Source organism: Neovison vison, chromosome 13 (genome assembly GCF_020171115.1).
Source record: "Neovison vison isolate M4711 chromosome 13, ASM_NN_V1, whole genome shotgun sequence".
NCBI classification, from domain to species: domain Eukaryota; kingdom Metazoa; phylum Chordata; class Mammalia; order Carnivora; family Mustelidae; genus Neogale; species Neogale vison.
Genome location: NC_058103.1, coordinates 75790337 through 75812591, shown reverse-complemented (window position 1 = coordinate 75812591; position 22255 = coordinate 75790337). Strand labels below are relative to the sequence as shown.

General features: G+C 35.6%; 1 protein-coding gene across 4 annotated transcripts in view; it reads right to left on the bottom strand.

Moving 5' to 3' along the window:
• The window catches only part of FAM214A (family with sequence similarity 214 member A), a 95749-nt gene that overhangs the window by 10889 nt on the left and 62605 nt on the right, over positions 1–22255 (bottom strand). For 3 of the 4 annotated variants that reach the window (XM_044231527.1, XM_044231526.1, XM_044231528.1), the window contains exons 3-10: positions 19182–19366; positions 17215–17417; positions 16816–16941; positions 13797–15639; positions 12054–12173; positions 9270–9349; positions 8185–8293; positions 1298–1456 (exon numbers count right to left, since the gene is read on the bottom strand). In XM_044231527.1, coding sequence (XP_044087462.1) covers positions 1298–1456; positions 8185–8293; positions 9270–9349; positions 12054–12173; positions 13797–15639; positions 16816–16941; positions 17215–17417; positions 19182–19366 — 2825 coding nt within the window. Of the gene's footprint in view, positions 1–1297; positions 1457–8184; positions 8294–9269; positions 9350–12053; positions 12174–13796; positions 15640–16815; positions 16942–17214; positions 17418–19181; positions 19367–22255 lie in introns of those variants that run through there. The other variant, XM_044231525.1, reaches the window with a different exon arrangement.

Genomic DNA, 22255 nt, shown 5'->3' with positions numbered 1-22255 from the left:
CCTAGAATTGAGCCCAGTGTCAGGCTCCCTATTCAGTGCAGAAGAGTCTGCTTCTCTCTCTCCTTCTGCTCTTCCCCCTGCTCATGCTCTCTCTCAAATAAATAAATAAATAAAATCTTAAAAAAAAAAAAAAACCTCACCCTTAGAATGCAGTAAGGCTAAAATAATTTTCCTGAGCAAACTGGACCAATAATGAACAGGTTATATTTAGGTCCCCCAAAATGTATAATTTCATTTTCTCTGTTGTTTCTTAATTGCACAGAATTCTCTTTTTACAGCTTTTAGTCCTTGACAATCTAGAAGGTTGGGGAGAGGGATATATTAGGAGAGCAATCAATAGGGTCATGTGATAAGCTAGGAAATTCAAGTAGCAAGGCCGGAGCTGTAAACTTCTGTAACTACAGCAATTTGTATTTCTCAAAGTAAGACCTAACATGAAAACACAGATCTGACTCCCTATTTGATACCACTACTGTAAACTTCTTATAGACTTGCACTGTTAGTCTCCTCTCCATCTCTGTCTTTTATAAAGTGCTGAAACTAAACATACACTTGGACCTTGTGTCATTTTTGCAGTTGAAGGCTTGTTTTATCCTCAAGTAATCAAAAACAAAAACAAAAACAGGAAAGATGAAATCATAGGATCATAAGGCTCAAAACTGCTCTAAATTACCCTTGGATATCTTACTCTCCCCGTTAGAACATACGTATGGAAACAGAAATAGCTAGGATTAGAAATCAACTCTAGGATTAGAAAAAAATGGTCTCAATACAAATAGGATAAAGGGGGTAAAAGAGTCTCTCAGAAGACTTACTTCACCAAATCGTTAACTAAATCTTCCTGAGATGAGGATCACGTGGGAAGGCAACACTTGTGGGACCAGGGTGCACAGTAAGCACTTGAGAATTTGTGTGAACTCAGCAAGATATGAAATTATAGTGCCACTAATAGTTTTTCATTTTTCAAATCACATAAAAGCAAGTAAATTTTCAGCAGAGCCTCAAATGCAAAAGAGGAAATTTGTTGTTAGAGCTAGCTGAAAAAGAGGTTGTGAGGTAACATTTTAAAAATTATGTTCAGTTAGCCAACATATAGTAGTACATCATTAGTTTTTGATGGATTATTCAATGATTGTGAAGTAACACGCTGGTATTTTAGTCTCATTCAGCCTTTAGTTTTCTCTTAGGAAATGCTTTGTTTCAAGCATTTTGAGAAAGCAGGCTTAAATCTCTGTAAAGACATTTGTCATTAAATTGGTTGATTTTAGCAGACAAAGACAATTTTTAAAATACTTGCCATATAAGGAGAGGGAGCATTATCATCTGAAACACTGTAGAATGACACTTCAACAGGAAGAGTCAAATGTGTGGGGCAGAAAACACCACTTGCCCCTACCTCGGCAGTGAAACCATCAACAATGCCAAGAGGGTCTAACCGATAGTTTAAGACAGATTCCTGGAAGACAAAATTTTTAAGAAATGAATTTTAGAAGTTGACACACATCCTGTTTTTTGTCTGTTTTTCATTTACAGAATACATTATCACGCTTTCTGGCACTAAAAAAATATGGTTGCTACTCAAACAGAATCCAACAACACATTAAAAAATATCATTCACCACAATCAAGTAGATTTATTCCAGGGATGCAAAGGTGGTTTTAATACTTGCAAATCAATTAATGTGATGCATATCTTCAATAAGAGAAAGATAAAAACCATAGGACCATTTCAATAGACACAGAAAAACATCAATTCATAATAAAGCCCTCAACAAAGTAGGGTTAGAGGGACCATACCTCAGCATAATAAAGGCTATCTATGAAAACCCCACAGTGAATACCATACTTAAAGGGGAAATCCCCCAAGGTCAGGAGAAAGAAAAGGATGTCCACTTTCACTTTTATTCAACATAGTACTGGAAGTCCTAATCACAGCAATTAGAAAACATTACATTACATTGTTTATTTCACTGAAATTAACATCAAATTAAATAGGAGCACCTTGGTGGCTCAGTCCATTAAATATCCCAATCATGAGCTCAACTCAGCTCTTGATCTCAGGGTCATGAGTTCAAGCCCTACACTGGGCTTCATGCTGGGCATGAAACCTACGTTATTTTATTTTATTTTTTTAAAAGATTTTATTTTTATTTATTTGAGAGAGAGAGAGAGCACAGGAGCAGGGGGAAGGGGCAGAGACAGAAGCGACTCCCTGCTGAACAGGGAGCACAATGCAGGGCTCCATCCCAGGATGCTAAGATAACAACCTGAGCTGAAGGCAGCCACTTAACCAATAGCCACCCAGGTGCTCCTGAAGCCTACTTAAAAAGAAAAGAGGGAGCCTGGGTGGCTCAGTGGGTTAAAGCCTCTGCCTTCAGCTCAGGTCATGATCTCAGGGTCCTGGAATCGAGGCCTGCATCGCGCTCTCTGCTCAGCGGGGAGCCTGTTTCCTCCTCTCTCTGCCTGCCTCTCTGCCTACTTGTGATCTCTGTCTGTCAAATAAATAAATAAAAATCTTTAAAAAAAAAAAAGAAAGAAAAGAAAAGAATGACAAGTCAAACATAGAACAAACAAACAAATAAGGTGGCTAACATTTCCACGTCCTCACTTTATATGTTTACCAGACCTGTCATCAACTTGTCCCCCATCAATCTTCTACCACTGTATGAAGTTTGGCCTCCTCTCACTATTCCAACTCACACTTAACTATCCTTAAACTTCACTGTTAAATCTAATTGTTTAATATGTTATTCTTAATCTCTGTAAATAAAAATATGTTCTAACAGAGAAGGTAGAATATCAGAACTTTTCTTAATCTTCAGAGAGCCTGTCCACAAGGTACTGGCCACAGAGAAGCACTTAAAACTTGTTAATAGTCATATGCAAAGAGAGAGCCAAGCACCTGAAACTTCAACTGAAAAATAATTCCTTCTTTAAAAAATAACATTATATGTGACATATGTTTTATAGTTTAACTTGTCTTTAGCAGTGGAGAAAAACTTAAAAGCACAGAAATAAAGGGGGGGTCTTGGTGGTACAGTTGGTTAAACTTTTAACTCTTAGTTCCAGTCCAGGTTATGATCTCAAGTTTGTGAGATCAAGCCCCATGTCAAGTCAGCTTGAGATTTTCTATCCCTCTGCTCATGCTCTCCCTCTCAAATAAATAAGTAAATAAATAAATCTCCCCTCCCCAGAACCCCAGAAACACAAATAGAGAAGTTTCTTTTTTTTTTTTTTTCATTTCTTTCAAGCTCACTTGCTGAAAATCACTTTTAACAATTTAGTGCTATCTTGCTAGGTATGAAAAACATTTTAAACTTTTCACAAGCTCTCATTTCTACACATATATCATACGTATACACATTTATCATGAAATGTGAGTACCATATCTTTGATTCAGTAGTTGTCTGGGAAAAAAGGAACACTGGAAGCCATCATGAGCCTGATAGTTTGTATACTGTAAAGTTCAAACTGTGACATTAGCAATTCTGAAATTCCCAATCAAAAAGCTAAGAACAAAAGATCTATGTTATAACCAAGCTTCTAACCTCCCTTCTGCCCCGCAATCAATCCAATGCATATTCTGTGATTTGACCACTCAGTCTCATGGCTACAACTCTCTTCCCTACCACCATTAACCTAGCTCAGACCCTCACAACCTCTCCTCTGAACAAGTACATCTTCTAATTAAGTCCTTCCTACTCTAGTGTATCCTCTGTATTACGGGCAGAACTATTTTTCTACAAACAAACAAACAAAAGGTATTATATCACCTACTAGACAAAACTTCATGCTTCCTGCTATTAGATCAAGTCAAATCTTCCTAGCATGGCATGTAAGTCCTACCCTACGTTTCTTGACTCCTCTCTCCCCACTTGCACAGTCTCATGCTCCGAGTCAAGCTGATGCTTTCCAACATCATCATATTCTGTTGCTACTTTTGTAAATGTAGTTCCCTGTCTAAAATCCCTTCCCACTCCTCATGCAAATTTACTTGAAAAATTCCTACTTATCTTTTGTAACTAAGCTCAAGTGACAGTTCCTCAGTAAAGCTTTCCTCAGTTCCTTTAGCACAGAGTGGATATGGGAGGACTGAGTTAATTTCTTTTACAATGATAATTACTTGAGTTTATAAATCACTTACATATTCAGTTGACTGTAATATCTATAAAGCAGGAATGTTACCTAGCTTTGTATTCCTGGCATACAGCACAACACATGGTAGTTACTCAAAAATATTTCCTAGGGGCGCCTGAGTGGCTCAGTGGGTTAAAGTCTCTGCCTTCGGCTCAGGTCATGATCCCAGGGTCCTGGGATTGAGCCCCCATCAGGCTTTCTGCTCGGCGGGGGGACTGCTTCCTCCCCCTCCCCGACTGCTGCCCTGCCTACCTGTGATCTCTGTCTGTCAAATAAATAAAATCTTTAAAAAAAAAGAATCTTAAAAAAAATATTTCCTAAATAAAATAAATCTAAAGATGGGTAACATTTTCATAGGAAGAACACCATAAGGCCAATGGCCTATATTAGTTTCTGACTTTATTCAGCTTTTAATGACTTTAATATATTAGCAACGCATGCTAGACCCTCCTCAGTGCAAAACAAGAAAAGGAAATACAGGTATGGATTACAAAGTAAGAAATAAAACTGACCCAATTTGTAGAAGATATGAATATCTATGTAAAAAAACCCCTAAAGAACAACAACAAAATCAATAAAATCAATAAAATCAATAAACTGAGCAAGGTCATAGGCAATTACAAACACACACAAAATAAATCAATCAATCACTTGTATTTTAATACACAGCAATGAAGGACTGAAAGTTAGAAAACTTCCTTTAAAAAAAAAACATTTTTTTTTCCGAGAGGGTAAAGAGAGCATGCATCAGGGGGAGGAAGATGGCAGAGAGAGAGAAGGGAATCTTAAGCAGGCTATGTGCTAAGTGTAGAGCCTAACGAGGGTCTCGGGTCTCAATCCCATGACCCCTGAGACCCCAGCCTGAGCCAAAATCAAGAGTTGGACAATCAACTGACTGCACCACCCTGGAACCCTGAAAATTAAAAACCTTTTAAGTATAATTTATAATATCACCTGAAAACATGGATTAGTTAGATATAAATCTACAAAAGTATGTTTAAGATATAAGCATGCTGAAACTACAAAAAAAAATCAATGAAAAAATCAAAGAATAGCTAAATGAATGCAGGGATACACTATATTCAGATGAAAATATTTAATATTCTGGAGCACCTGGCTGGCTCAGTGGGTAGAACATGCAATTCTTGTCCTCAGGGTTAGAAGTTTGAGCCCCACACTGGGTGTAGAGGTTACTTAAAAATAGAATCTTAGGGGTGCATGGGTGGTTCAGTCATTATTAAGCTTTTGCCTTCGGGGCGCCTGGGTGGCTCAGTGGGTTAAGCCGCTGCCTTCGGCTCAGGTCATGCTCTCAGGGTCCTGGGATGGAGCCCCACATCGGGCTCTCTGCTCAGCAGGGAGCCTGCTTCCCCCTCTCTCTCTCTGCCTGCCTCTCCGTCTACTTGTGATTTCTCTCTGTCAAATAAATAAATAAAATCTTAAAAAAAAAAAAAATTTTTTTTTTTAAGCTTTTGCCTTCAGCTCAGGTCATGATCCCAGGGTCCTGGGATTCAGCCCCGCATTGGGCTCCCTGCTCTGCCGGAAGCCTGCTTCTCCCTCTCCCACACTCCTCCTGCTTATGTTCCCTCTCTCGCTGTGTCTCTCTGTCAAATAAATAAATAAAATCTTTAAAAAGATAAAAAATTTTAAAAGCTAAAACAAAAATCTTTTAAAAAAAGATTTAATATTCTTAAGATGTCAATTTTCCACGTACTGATCTATATCAATGCAATCCAAACAAAATCTCAGCATACTGTTTTGTAGAAATAGAGAAGCTAACTCTAAAATCTACATGAAGGTGAAAGGAACTAGAATGGTGACAGCGATTTTGAGAATGGATAACATGTTAGACAACTCAAATTAACTGACGTCAAGACTAGAATAATATGACATTCATGTTCATAAAAATCAAACAGTTGATTATAAACTTCATGTCATATATAAATATTAACTCAAAATGGATCAGAGAACTAGATGCAAAAGCTGAAACAATAAGATGTCTAGAAAAAAGTTTCCTGACTTTGAATTAGGTAAGTAGTTCTCAACCAGGGACATATGTCAGTGTTCAGAGACTTTTTTTTTTAACTGCTACAACTGGAGGGAGGGGCAGACAGTGGTACTGGACTGTAATGGTTAGAGGCCAAGGATTCTGCTAAATATCCTACAATGCTTGAAACAAATCACGTAACAAAGAATTATCTGGCTCACATATCAATTGTGCCAAGGTTGAGAAAACCTGGGTTAGGAAAAGATTTTTTTTTTTAAAGATTTTATTTATTTACTTGATAGACAGAGATCACAAGTAGGCAGAGAGGCAGGCAGAGAGTCTGATGTGAGGCTCGATCCCAGGACCCTGGGATCATGACCTGAGCTGAGGGCAGAGGCTTTAACCCACTGAGCCACCCAGGGACCCCTAGGATTTTTCAGATACAACATCAAAATCAAGATCCATAAAAGAAAATAATAAACTGGACAAAGTCGAGGTGCCTAGGTGGCTCATTCAGTTAAGCATCTGCCTTTGGCTCACATCATGATATTCACAGCAGCTTTATTTTTAATTCTATTTTTATTTATTTATTTTTTTTAGAGAGAATGCACCAATGTGTGGAGCAGGGTGAAGTGGAGAGGGACAGCAGGAAAGGGACAGAGAGAATCTTAAGCAGAATCCATGCAGGGCTCAATCGCATGACCCTGAGATCATGATTTGAGCTGAAATCAAGGGTCAGATGCTTAAGCAACTGGAGCCACCCAGATACCCTCACAGCAGTTTTATAATAGGCCAAAACTGGAAACAAAGAACCCAAAGGTCTAGAGTGTGATGTAAATGAATAAACAAATTGTGCTATATCCATATTGTGGCAATAAAAAGGAATAAACTCTTGAAACACAGGACTTGTATAAATTAAAAAGGACCTGTGAGCTGGACAGTCTCAGAACCTCTCTGTATTTTTCTACTGAAGTCAAGTGAAAATGTATGCATATCTGCACAAGTACATTCCAGTGTACTGATCTTTTAACCATCTTCCCTAAGGTTTTCACATATCAGATGCTCTTTCCCCCCCTCACAGATTTTCTTGTAATACAAAGGTTGCAGAACATCTGACACTCACAGTAGCCTTATGCAATTATAAAATAATGACAGAGAATACAGAGTTCAACATCTCTGAAGTGATACCTTGAAAGTGACATGGAAAAGAAATCAATTCACCATAAGTCTTTTCATTTTAAAACTTTGGAAGATAGCCTAAAAATTAAAATTTAGTTTTAAAGACAGCATATTCTTAACATATTAAACCACCAAAATTCCAACGAAGCTATTAAAACTACAAATTTTAAATTATTTTCCCATAAAAGCTCACCAATTAAAATCATCCTTAAAACCCCATTTACAGGTTCACATTTAAGGCTGTTCTTCTTTCTCTCTCTCTCTCTCTCTTTTTTTTTATTGATGTGCATCTGGCACATAATATTACACTAGTTTCAATATTTAAGGTTGTTTTCTAATTAAGGATAACTAATCCCATAATACAGTTGATCCTAAGTAGAAACATTCTTATTAAATAAAATAGCACATTATTGGAAACCTTTACCCATTTAAAAAAAATAATCTTATTTTATAATAGATTTAGATTTATAACAAAGTTGTAAATATAGTTCAAAGAACTGTTTGATTTTGTAAGTCAACCTCTTGATTGTGAAGGGGCTGTTACCACCCACCACCTCCTACCTGGGTTTTAGAGCCAGTACCCCATGTGAGGTGTGGTTAAGTCCCTTTGCTAGCTAGATTAATGGACACCTCACTCCACTTGACCTAAGTTCTTGATCGTCCCTACAAAGTACTAGTTCTAGGATGTCATTACCAACAATTCTACCTCTGCTTCTTACAAAAAGGAAGGGGAAAAGGAAAAAGCAAAGGAAAGAAGGTGATTTCAAGGATTTGAAAAATACAATTCATTTATTTATTTCCCTTTCACAAACAAATGACATAAATAACACCCTAGATCTAAGGTTAAAAAATGCCAACTCTTAAAATAATTTTGAAAAACATTACCTCAAAATTTCCTAAGAGACTAAGACTTGTTATAGGTGGAGCACTAGAACTCAGAAATGGTTTTTCATGAATATCTGGATCATCTTCAATGTTTAAACATGGCCGAGGACTATTAAAAAGAAAACCAGCAAATGAACACATTAAGCACAATATTTTCTGACTTTTTGTACAAAATTAAAGTAGGAGAATTTGATCAATTTTAATTTTACTTAAGCTGTAAGATAAAAAATTAATCCTACCAAATTTTAAGATATGAGATATTTTGTTTAAAATTCTGGTTTGATTTTATGGTCTTTGTTATAATATTTGACAAAAAATGTAAGTAATATCCTAAAAAGTTTTAAGAAAGAATTTATAATATATCACATAGTGGCACATCTACTAGAAATATATAACACAGTTTTTTATCAGTGTTCATTTTCAGTTAAAAATGAGAATACAAAGGCAAACTTATGTGACTAAAGAAAATAATGAGAATATTACTTGTCAACATGGAATACACTTCCAAGGCTTTTTTGCAAAGAAGCGTAAGGCGAAGGAGGAGGCAAATGACCAAATAATCAAACCTACTTAAGTGTTAAAACCAATGTGTTTATTATGATGACGGATATATAGTAGCTACTCAAGCTACTCATTTTCTTATTTTCTCCCTTTTTTCATCATTAATCATTGTGTGTGAAATAATATTTAAAATAACGAACTAGAAAATAATACTCCTGTTAAAATTGTGATTTTAGAGTAAACATTTATTGTATAAGACTAGAAATTAGTGTAATATTATTTCACAAATATAAACAAACTTTACTTTTTTTTACGAAGGCTGTTATTTACTACGTTAATTGTTCAGATTACTGCTCATTTCCAATAGTGGGCTATTGATTAACTATGACATCCTCCACCGCCTCTGATACATGTCTTTTTGGTATGGTTTGCCCTGTAACTTCAGGAATCACTGTTTAATATTTTATGAGTTACAAGAAGATTTCCAGAGGGAATCTAAAAATATACGGAATTTTTCTCTGTGGAAAGCACAGAATATAATTTCTGACATATCTAAGTGACAAGTACAAATGAATTTTAAATACCTTCGAGATGATAAGCTTTTCAGATGCAATAATGAAGAATCCAAATCAAAGCAACCTGATTGTGTCTTTCTTTGAGGAACCTAAGGTCAAAATAATCATTTTTGATAATTAAAAACACTGTATTTTTTTTCTTGAATTAATAGACCACTTTTCAAACAAAAGCTGACCATATCTGGAAAATAATAAAACTTCTCCCAAAACTGACTACTTACAATCATGCTCTTAATTACATACTGTTCTTATGTTTTCATTTTATTTACTGATAGGAAAAAACAGAAAATTAATAAAAGCACTTTTACTAGGTTTTGAGTTTTTAAGAAGCATAATTTGTTTTTTTTTGTAAAACCAAATCTTACATAGAATCCTAATATAGAAAAAGACTTTTGCTTTTTTACTTTATTATATATAGTTGATCCTTGAACAACACAGGGATTATGGGGCACTGACCCACCCCCCCCCAACCCTCTGCAGTTGAAAATTCTCATGTAATTTTGGCTTCCCCAAAACTTAACTACTAATAGCCTGTTGTTGACTGGAAGGCTTACAATTAACATAAATAGCTGATTAACACATATTTTGTACGTTATATGGGTTATGTACTGTATTACATTCTTAAAACAAAGCTAAAGAAAATGTTACTAAGAAAATTATAAGGAAGAGAAAATACATTTACAGTAAAACAAAAACAAAAACCCCACATATAAGTGGACCCAGGCAGACCAAACCCAAGTTGTTCAAGGGTCAACTGTACTACTGTATTTTGCAGGGTAATAAAAGATTGGTAGCTTTAAAATTAAAAGAAACAAACAAAAAATTAAATAGTGATGCCAGCTCTGCTGCTCCTTAGTCCATCCCCACTCCACTGTATGTTTCCAAGAACCCTGGAGCTGCATAAAGAACAGGATTAAAAAATACTACTCTGCATGTTCAAAAACCATTGTATACCCCATTACATTTAAGACACCAATCAAACCAGCTAGCTAAAAATACCCTAAAGATGAAAGATCCAGATGTAAAATAAAGGTAAAATCACATATAACATACAAATTAGAAAGACTTGTTTAATATTCTAGAGAATATTAAATACACAAACCTATTAAATATGATACTGAAAGTCTAAACAGTCTCAATATTTTTGAGTTGTACAAGTATACCATGCTATTTTTCATAGTCAGAAGTATAAAGTTCTGACTATAAAATGTGAAGTTATTGTGAAGTTTTCTATCTAAACTCTCATCTCTCATGTCTCGAATTTGGAAAGTTCTTTCACTTCTTCTGATACCACATTTTCCTTGTTCCATCTAGTCCTACTTTTTGGAGTTTGTACTAGACTTACACTGAACATCTCATTTTATCCTCTGTAGTTCTTTCACATTTTACCATGTCTCTTCCTTTCTGTACTTCATTTGAGATGCTTTCTTAATATCTGTCTCTCCACTCACTGAGTGTAGTCCAATTAGCTGAATCCATCTGTTAATCCATCTGCATTTTTATGCATACATGTGTGTGCATACACAGCAATTAAAATATTTTTCATATTTACAATTTCGATTGTACATGTACACGTTCTTACATCTCAACCCCTGTCCCACCAGAGGCATTAAACCCTAGCATTGTATTAGGTTCAGATATCCTAGAGGGCCATAATTTGCCCCAAATTTGGAGATTTATCTTTCTTTCTCTTACATTATCTTATGTATTTAAGGGCTATATTATATATTATTTTGTATTAAAGGTTATATTCTATCAGGACTTCTGCATTTGAGAAGGAAGGGTCTGCCTTTATCAGTTCAGTCTACCATACTAAACAGAAGTCTACAGTGCATTTTATATCAGTATGATGCTGACCAGTTTTTTTCCTCATCACTCAGGCTTTTTGAAAGCATCCCATAGGTAGGTCAAATATTTGGGGTTATTTTAAATTGTTTGGAATTTAATTTCTCTAAAATAAATATGTATGGTCCACGTTACAAGTTTAAATTCTAGATTTCTTATTCAATAATTATTTTTTGAACATAGGCCAGATACTGTATCCTTTCAGTTTACATAACACAGATAAAGCAACAGAAATTATCATGTCAGTAGCAAAACACAACATGTTTTCACTTCTGCTGTGATATTGATTACTTGCCTCAGGTTTAACTGAAATGGCAGGTATAGCAACTAACTACTGATTGCTTACTAACCATCCCCACAACACTAAAAGAGACCATATCACCCCCTTTTTAATGATGAAGAAACTGAGGATCAGATTATATTATTGAACTAATGTCACAAATGTCACACAGGGTGACATCAGTGTCACTCCAAAGGAACACTCTTCACCACTGCACTCAGATCTACAGATGTATTTGTAAAGGTAGAGTAGGGAGATTTCTGTGTCTCAAAATAAGATGTGGCATGGCTTCCAGGTCAAAGACAACCACATATTTGATTCCCAAATGACCCACCTGATGGTGTCAACTAGCTTTGGTGCTAAGATACAAATTTATTTATACAAACTCACTTGACACTAAATACTTTCTTGATATTTAGTAACAATTAAAATATTAGACAAAAGAATTTCAGAGAAATCTTATAATCCTAATATTTTTATTCTTGCTTTTAGCCTTTCCCTGTATTAACACAGAGTTACTAAGTATATCAAAAAATAAAATGTTTTCTAACTGGAAATTTCTATTAAAGGTATTTAAAATTTTTTCAATTACAATTTGGATAAAATGATTTGTATACATTTTAGATGCTTCCAACTTTAAATATGAAATAAGAGGGAAAAAACCTTACAGGACTTGAAAGAAGAGGCAATCCAGTTCGAGGATGAAAGGCTCTGGTTGAAGTACCATCTAAGGAATGAAAATTATGTTTCCGCCAGACACTTGAATGTTTCACTGGTATAGTCTTCTGCTAGGAAAATAATTAGATTGTAATGGTAATATTTAAGTAATTTTTTGTTTAGTCTTATTCCTAATACATACTGAAGTATTACATCCTTGGTGGTGAAGCTAATGATCTACAGATCTGTATTCACACACACACACACACACACACACACACATTTATTTTAATTAGAAAACAATGTCCAAGTTTTTTCTAGGATACTGAATAAACTCAAATATTCTAAAGAAACTATGCCCAAATATAATTGCCTTATCAACATATGGTCATATTTATAAATTCTCAGAGTCTAACAACGGCTAAGCCAACATCTGATGTCTTTAATTTGTGAAAAAAAACTAATCAACAGGTAGAAAAAAACAGAATGTTCTAAAATATACCACATTTTTGAAGTGATATAGGAAATAGGCTAATTCTTCAAAATTAAGCAAGTTTAAAACCAAACACCAGAAATTCCTAAAAACACATGAAAATCAGAAAAGACTAATTTGGGCCCTGGCTCTGCCATTTGCTAGCTTTGTGACCTTGGGCAAGATACTTAATCTCTCCAAGCTGAGAATCATTTGTAAATTGGAATTAGTAATAACACCTGACCTCATAGTTTAGTGGAAGGATTAGGTATGCCAACATGTGTAAAATATTCAGAAAAAAAGCCTGGGCACTTAGTAAACAATTTATGATCATATTTAAAACAAGAATATGAAAAAGTAACTCTTAGTACTTTGAAAAATATTATGGCCAAATTAAGCCACCCTATTAGGTACCAGGAGGGATCAAGAAAAGCTAACTGTTTTTGTGACAATTACAATTTTAGTAAATTGGAAACTATCATTTGATTAAATCCATATGTTAGAGAACAGATTTTAGTGATAAAAATGAACTAAGGTCATTCAGATTTGGATCAACGTAGTAAAGAAGTTGTTTTCAATATAATTGAGATTTATATGTGATAATACTTACAGAAATAAAGGAAATTTAAGCATTATGGTTTTCTAAAGTTAAAAACTGGTTTGGTTAGAAAGTTAAATAAAATGGAAATAATTGAAGTATCTTATTTACATAATGTATGGAAGGTTTACAAAATATTTTAAAATCTGTTATTTGATTGTCACCAACTAAGAGAGACCCAAGAGACTGATCATTCTTATTTTAAAACTGAGGAGACTGAGGTTTTGAAAAGTTACATGACTTATTCAGTGTGACTCAAGGACCAAATTGTGAAGTCAGGACTGGAACCCAGGTATTCTGACCAACAGCCTAATGATTTCACTATAGATGTTTTGAAAATCCTTAGATGAGTGGTGACATAACACAATGGGCACACTGTATTAGGTCAGAGCTGCTAACAAACAATATGTTAAGCTAATGAGTTTACATTTCTGACTATTTACTCTCCAGCACTTGCCCATAATACTGAAATAACCAACAAAGGGCAACAGGAAGAATTTACCTAACATTTGCTTTTAAGTGGGTTATTTTGAAAGGACGTTATTTTATTGCAGGTTTATTCTGAAAGACTGTATACTATAATTAATAAGCACCTTGGGCCTTTATAACCAGAGTTCCTGTAAACAAAATTCAAACCATAATAAATGTTCAAGAAATATATTTGAAATATCAGACGTTACCTACCAATACCTCTGTACTTTTCAGTCGTTCACATGTAGACAAACAGTTTTTTACATTCTTTCTCTGAGAACAGTTCTGCAACTTCTCATCAACTGTCTCTTCTTTCTTATCCTGTTCATTTTTCAATGAGTCTGACTTTTTGCATTTGAAAACTTCATTATCGTTGAGATAATTTTCTACACTATTAAGTTGAGTATTTTGCTCATATGCCTTGGGCCTTTTTGAGTCTTTATTTGAGCACTTATTTTCATGTTTGTTCAAATATCCAGACATTTCCAACATAGTAGTTTTTATTTTTGAGTTATTTTTCTTGGAATTCTCAACTTGGTGATTGCTAAAAGATTCTGGATTACAATTTTCATTTTTTATTACTTTTTCCTTATACTTATTTGTGCAAGTCTGTTTGTCAATACTGTTGCAATTTGAATACTTTTTATCAACTTCATGGATAATTTCTTGCTCCTTAAATTGACAGTCAGAAAGTGCAGTTTCCAATCTAACTATCAAATCTAAGTTATTTTTTTTGCAGTGAGACATATTCGAGGGAGTCAAAACACCAGTAGCTTTGTTCTGTGTCTCTAGAAATGTATTTTGAATGATTTCACTAGGATTGTCCTGATACAGAGTTCTTATCTGAGGTTTCAAAGAGGACTTGACTTTACTATTGCTTTGAAAAGAACTCAATGATTTATTGGGTATTAAGTTTTCCCCTTCACTGCTGTCTTCTAATAAGGAAAATTTTGTATTAGAAATGGAAATGGAGGTGTCATCCCTGTTTTTCTTCAACAAACTTTTGTCTTCATACAAACTCCTGAATACTTTAGAAGGAACCGAATTGGAGTCATGCACGTTGAATGACTGCCGGGACATATGTGACGCTGTTGGATCAATATGCTCCAAATGTTGAGCAATCCTTGCGATAACATCTTGCCGCTCCTGGAGTAAAGAGCCTATCAAAGGATTGGTCTCACCAACAGACTGACGAGAATAAAGACCATCAGAAATGCCAGAGGCACTTTGAGGAGTTTCTGGTTTTACTTGAATTTTTCCCTCACCGGTGTCTTCTGAGGAGGTAAGCTCTGGACTACCAAAAGAAACAGAGAATGTTTCTTTACATTTTCTCACATTTTCATTTTCCTGTGAAACGCGGTAAAGTTTTGAATTAAGTGAACTAGACTGCTGCATATTAAATGGATGTCCAGAAACATGTGAAGTGCTTGGATCACAATGAATCAAATGCTGAGCAATTCTTGCAATAACTTCTTGTCGCTCCTGAATTAAAGAGTCTATTAAAGGATTAGTCTCACCAACTGATTGCCAGGAACTATGGCGGCTAGAGACACTAGAATCAATCATTGAAAATGATTTTAAAGTTCTCACTGGTGTTTCATGTGACTTTTTATCTCCTCTACCACTGAAGCCCAGAATATTGGCTTGACATGTTCCATGGTCAGATTTACTGCCAGTGCCTGGATACAGTTTGACATTTTTGACGGCTGCAGTATATTCTGGAGTTGTGCCATTTTTTGCATGTAATATGCTTTCGGGTGCCATGGTCCAAGATTGTTTGCTACACAGACGCTGTGAACTATTTGTATTACTTTGTTCTGCTTCATTAGAATTGTGGTGCTGATGGGGTTTAAGTTCACGTTCTTGAATTCTTTTCTCATAAAGGCCAATATTAGCATGAATACTACAGGTCAACATTGGGTAATTAGATTGTCTGGGCAAGGACTGAACGCTGACTTTCAAGGCCACATTGTGAGAAACATTGGGAACAGGAAATACATGTTCAATCGGAGTCTGTGAAAAATTCCACTGCAGGTCTACATCAGCAGCACTGATTCTAGAATGGTACAGGAAAAATAGGGAATCAATGGATTATAAAATTTGTAATATTATTGTATATTATAAAAAAATTCCAGATCATCATATACTTATCTTTGTTTACATTAATTACTGTTAAAGGGAAGTAAAAAGGCTTTACTTTCAACTACTTTACCATGTATATCATTCTGATAAAACCAATAAAAGTATAATAGTTTTTTTAAGATTTTATTTCTTTATTTGAGAGAGAGACAGAGAGAGCATGAGAGAGAAGAAGGTCAGAGGGAGAAGCAGACTCCCCATGGAGCTGGGAGCCCAACGCGTGCCTCGATCCCAGTAGTCCGGGATCATGACCCGAGCCCAAGGCAGTTGCTCAACCAACTGAGCCACCCAGGCACCTAAAAAGTACAGTAGTTTATGCTTAGAACAGGGATGATTATTTAAGAACACTAGACTACTTAAGCATTAAGGCTCGAGAATATTTTAAGTTAAAATTATCTGTCAAAACAGGAAAAATAAATTTTGTATTTACCACTAAATAAATGGATTCAGCTAATTCTGTTGTACAAAGTGATGAAGAGATACTAGTGATCTCATGGCCACCTGCCTACAGAGTTAATTAGAGAGCTGTTCAGCATCCTATAAATTTACAGTTTTCACAATACAAAAAATTAAGTCTACCATTATGGAAATTCAGCAGTCCAAAAAGTTCTTCTACTGTATTTATAATGGCAGCATTAAGTCCATTGTTGGTTCTTGAAAGCTAAAAAATGCTCTGAAGGGCGCCTGGGTGGCTCAGTGGGTTGAGCCGCTGCCTTCAGCTCAGGTCATGATCTCAGGGTCCTGGGATCGAGTCCCGCATCGGGCTCTCTGCTCAGCAGGGAGCCTGCTTCCCTCTCTCTCTCTCTCTGCCTGCCTCTCCCTCTGCTTGTGATTTCTCTCTGTCAAGTAAATAAATAAAATCTTTAAAAAAAAAATGCTCTGAAAACTATTCTATACCAAATTTAACCCAAAAAGCGAAATTCATAGTGATTTCCATTTAAATTTCCCTAACTTGTTTTGAGAACAACTTCAGTAAATTTTATCTACTTACATTTATAAATGAAGGAAATTAACTGTTTAAAAGGTAAACGATATATGATTCAGTAGCTAACATAATTGAATACGCACTATTCTTATTTTGCCCAAGACATACCTGTAAAGAATATTTCGTGGAATAGCACCATGAGAAACACTCAGCCAAGCACTTAATTGGGAAAAAAACACAAATGAGCGGACAGCCAACAGAAGAGTCTTCTCTTCAATAAATCGATCTCCACTCCTAAGGGAAGGAAAAAGTATCATTTAAATGCCAGCAAGTATGAAATGACTGAATTTAGAAAGATAGGAGCTAAAACAAACATTCAGGATGTGTGTTTTCAAGAGTCTAGACATGCATTAAGTAGTGTCACTGCAAGTCACATAAGTACTAAATGTCTAAATTTTACTACATAAGTAGAAGAATTCAAAGACATGACATATTACTAAAATAATTTATAGAAAGCAATGGAAAGCCTGATTTACCAAGAACAACTTCAACAGTACAACAACTTACTGTCGAGGAACTGGCTCCAAAATCCATCTTTCTAATAATAATGCATCTTGCTTAATTGCAGGATCATTGAGATCAATTCCTTCTGTGGTGGGACCATCATCACTGTAGCAGCAGTCTGGGAGTAGCATGACTTCCACCATGATTGGAAGGTTATTCTTCCACAACAATGAGACCTCAGATCTAGTTCTTCTGGCTTGACGACACTTAAGGGGGAAATGAATATAAGCAAAATGTCTCAATTGCTCAAGGAGTTTTATATTTAAATTTTAAAACTATAATTGTAAAAAGACATCTATATGAGAAATGAGTCACCAATGGCAGAGCTTTGCTTAGGCTCGTCTATTTAGAGTTCATCATTAAGTAATGGATTGATGCTATTGAGTTCCACAGTGCGGATTAGTACTAAACAGGTATGATGCAAATTTTCTTGGGGGTTATTTTTGTTTTATTTTGTGGAAAAATAACTGCCATAACACAGTATCTGACAGGCCTTCAGGTGGCCTAGCATAGTTTGTTAATTGTATCATTGTTACAGAACAAAGATTCATTCCAAGTGAAAACCTAAATATTAAAAATTCATTTTCACTAAATGCTCAAAAAAGACAAGATCTTAAAAGTATAAATTTAGACTGAGAAAGGAACTGTTGAGAAAAGTCCTTTTAACAAATTATATACTACCTACCAAAATAAGTATTTTTAAACACTAATATGATAGCAAAAATTATCCTTCCATGGGGGGAAAAAAGTATCAGAGGGACACTGACTAATGCAAGGAAAGTAAGTAATCATGAAGATAATTCCACTAAATAAACATAAAGTCAGTAGTAATAATCTTAATTCTGGTGTATGAGAAGGCAGGTATGAAATTGGCTGTCAACATGTATGCTGAGTCAAACTGGCTGTCAACATGTATGCTGAGTCAAGGTAATTAGCTATGGTCCAGGATTAGGATTTTTTTCACTGTAGTTTATTTTTTAATTTTTTTAATATTTTATTTATTTATTTGAGAGAGACAGAGATAGTGAGAGATAGCACAAGTGGGAAGGAGATGGAGCAGATTCCTTGCTGAGCAGGGAGCCTGACCTTGTGACTCAATCCCAGGACCCTGAGATCATAACCTGAGCTGAAGGCAGATGCTTACCTGATTGAGCCACCCAGGTGCCCCTTGGCCAATCTCTCTCTCTCTCTTTTTTTTTTTAAATTTTTTTTAATTTAATTTCTTTTCAGTGTAACAGAATTCATTGTTTATGCACCACACCCAGTACTCCAAGCAATACGTGCCCTCCATAATACTCACCACCAGGCTCCCCCAACATCCCACCCCCCACCCCTTCAAAACCCTCAGATTGTTTTTCAGAGTCCATAGTCTCTCATGGTTCATCTCCCCCTCCAATTTCCCTCAACTCCCTTCTCCTCTCTAACACCCCATGTCCTCCATGCTATTTGTTATGCTCCACAAATAAGTGAAACCATATGATAATTGACTCTCTCTGCCTGACTTATTTCACTCAGCATAATCTCTTCCAGTCCTGTTCATGTTGATACAAAAGTTGGGTATTCATCCTTTCTGATGGAGGCATAATACTCCGCAGTGTATATGGACCACATCTCCCTTATCTATTTGTCCGTTGAAGGGCATCTTCGTTCTTTACACAGTTTGGCGACCGAGGCCATTGCTGCTATGAACATTGGGGTAGAGATGGCCCTTCTTTTCACTACATCTGTATCTTTGCAGTAAATACCCAGTAGTGCAATTGCAGGGTCATAGGGGAGCTCTATTTTTAATTCCTTAAGGAATCTCCACACTGTTCTCCAAATTGGCTGCACCAACTTGCATTCACTATGGTTTTCTAACCAATTTTGTATTTAAATGTGAACACTGGAATTAGGATGTAACACAGATGATGACAAAATTTAAACTAGTTTGTATAAATATAAATACAAAGTACTCAACACACAATTCTCACCTGAGCCAGCTTGTCACTGCACTCATGTTTGTTAGTTACTGGGTAACATGACTGTGCTGGAGGGCAATGGAAACTTTCCGTGCGACCTTTTACAGAACATTCAGGTGTTCGACCTTCTGTTATTAACAAGGCCAAAGAGACCAAGAACTCCTCTGCATCATATTCAAAATATTCATCTAGAGTATCTGGTATTAAAAGAAAGAAAGAAGAGTCTTCAGTTTAATATATTCTTGATAAGAACTCACTTTTTATACCTAAAATACCTAATGTCACAATTCATATTAAAGTACAGTCACTAACAAAGAGTAAAAGAGGAATAAAAATTAGGCAATTAAAATATAGTAAACTCTTTTTTTTTTTAAAGATTTTATTTATTTATTTGACAGAGAGAGATCACAAGTAGGCAGAGAGGCAGAGAGAGAGAGAGAGAGGAGGAGGAAGCAGGCTCCCTGCTGAGCAGAGAGCCCGATGCGGGACTCGATCCCAGGACCCTGAGATCATGACCTGAGCCGAAGGCAGCGGCTTAACCCACTGAGCCACCCAGGCGCCCAAAATATAGTAAACTCTTAATTCACAAGTTATACAGGGTAAGGAGAGGATGGATAATTCCAAATTTCAGTCAAGACAAAGATGGTTAAAATTATAGCACAAAATTATTTTTATGTAAACTTCGACTACAATGTCCAAGATTCAGGTATACACTTATAATTCTATAAATATTTAGATTTTTGGATGTCAAGTGCAACAGTTTTCACGCACAAAATTACACCAATAACCAAAAGGTTGAAAGTCTTGTGTCATATATTTTTAGCTAAATGCTTTATTATTATTATTAAATATTAGTGGAAGATACAAATTCAATTGTATGTTTCTCCCCTCTTTCCCTTGTCCCTTTCTTATCTAGTTCCTTGTTCTCAAAACCCTAATTCTGCGCTGTGGACATTGAGAGCTATGAAGTCTTTCTCTGTCTATGCTACAGTGCAGTATTATTTTCAAAGGAGAAATGCTATAATTATCCAGTAGTTGATGTAGGCCCAAATTACAACATTAAAAGTGTGCTTTTTTTGGTTACTATGCAGGTAAAAAAAAATCTAATCTGCAAGTGTTTTCACTTATTTGTAGTAATTTTTAAATTTCTCGTAAGTGCTCCAAGTTTGTGAAACACAGTTAAATTCCAAAAGTGTTAACCTGCTACACACGTTAAACATGTGTGCAAATATACATACACAATATTCAATTGGTTGTGCAATCCAGTTAACATATACTTAAGTACTTAATACACTGTACTAGGTGACAGGGAATAAAGAATTGTATTGCACATAGCTTGCAACCCGCAAAGGGTTGATGATTCAGAAATGTCTTTAAAAGCAAATAGAACACTATAGCATTCGATAAATTCCAAAGTTATTCAGATAGCAGTGGTAAAATTTTTCAAAAGAGGTACGCATTGAAATAAATAAAAAGCAGAATCAGACCTATAAATACAGAGAACAAACTGATGGTTGTCAGAGGGAAGGGGGTAGGAGACGGGCAAAATGGGTAAAGGGGAGTGGGAGATTTCCAGTTATGAAATAAGTCACAGGAAAGGCTCAACATAGGGAATATAGTCAATGATACTGTAATAGCATTGTATGGTGACAGATGGTAGTAGCACCTGCAGTAAGCATAGCACAGAGAACTGAATCACTACGTTGTACACGTGAAAATAATGTAACACTGTGCATCAGCTATATTGAAATAAAAAAACTTAAAAAAAAAGAGGTAGGCAATGAGCAGAACCCAAGAAAACACAACTTAGGTGGAGAATTTGTACAGAGAAAGCATGGAAAAGAAAGTTAGATCGTGAATAGCCTTGAAGGGTATGATGAAGAATGCCCATTTCTAGCTTTAGGAAGGCTTATCAGGAAAAGAAACAGCCTTAAAAACCAACTTTACTGAGCTGGTGTGTTAAGACCATTCAGAAAAATTTCCTTAAATGGCCACGTGCAACACAAAATAACAGCCAACACTTAGTAACATTGTCAGGCACTGCTAGTTCTAAGTACTTTCTACACATTAACTCATTTAATCCTTAGAACACCTTTAAGAGGTGAGAACTGTTACCACTATTTTACAGATAACTGAAGCATAGAAAAGTAACTTGCCCAAGATAACCCAGCTAGCAAGGGCAAAGTTGGAATTTGAATCTACAGTGTGTCTCCAGAATCTAGGTCGTTAACAGCTCCATACCTGCTTTCTTTCATTGCAGCTAGAAATATTGCTATGACATATTTTTGTAGATGATTGTAAAAATAACATATATGCAATGCATATTTAAATAATACATTTTGGAACACTTATTTCATTTTTTGTGGAACATTATATAGAATTATAGACAATCCCTGATCAACTTATGATTTTTTGACTTGACAATGGTGTAAAAGTGGTATGTACTCAGCTGAAGCCTTACTTTGAATTTTGATCTTTGCCCAGGCTAGCAATATGGTAGCAGACTCTCTCACAATGCTGGGCAGCTGCACTGAGCTACAGCTCTAGGTCAGCCACATGATGGAGAGGGTAAACCACCAATACACTTATGACCATTCTATACCCACACAACCATTCTATTTCTCACTTTCAGTATGGTATCCAATAAATTACAGAACATAGTCAACACTTTATATGAAAATAGGCTTTGTGTTAGATGATTTTGCCCAGCTGAAGGTAATGTTAGTGTTCTGGGCATGTTCAAGGAAGGCTAAGCTAAGCTATGATGTTTGCTAGGTTAGGAGGGATAGATGCTTTTTTCACTTAAGATATTTTCAACTTACAATGGGTTTATCAGGACATAACCCCATTGTAAGTCAAGGAAGATCTGTAGTTTCCATGAATAAGACCCTAATTTATAATAATGAGCCAACAAGATAGTAGTCTCAGCTTTCAACTTTCCTCCAGGAGTCAATTAGATTAAAAAAATTAAGGGTCTCGTTTAGTCTCCTGGGACGCACTGAATTAAATCCTGGTGTCCCTCAGAGGGAAGCAAAAGATGTAAAAGATTCCACTCAAGCCCTTTTTCTGGGGGTTCTGTGGGTTTT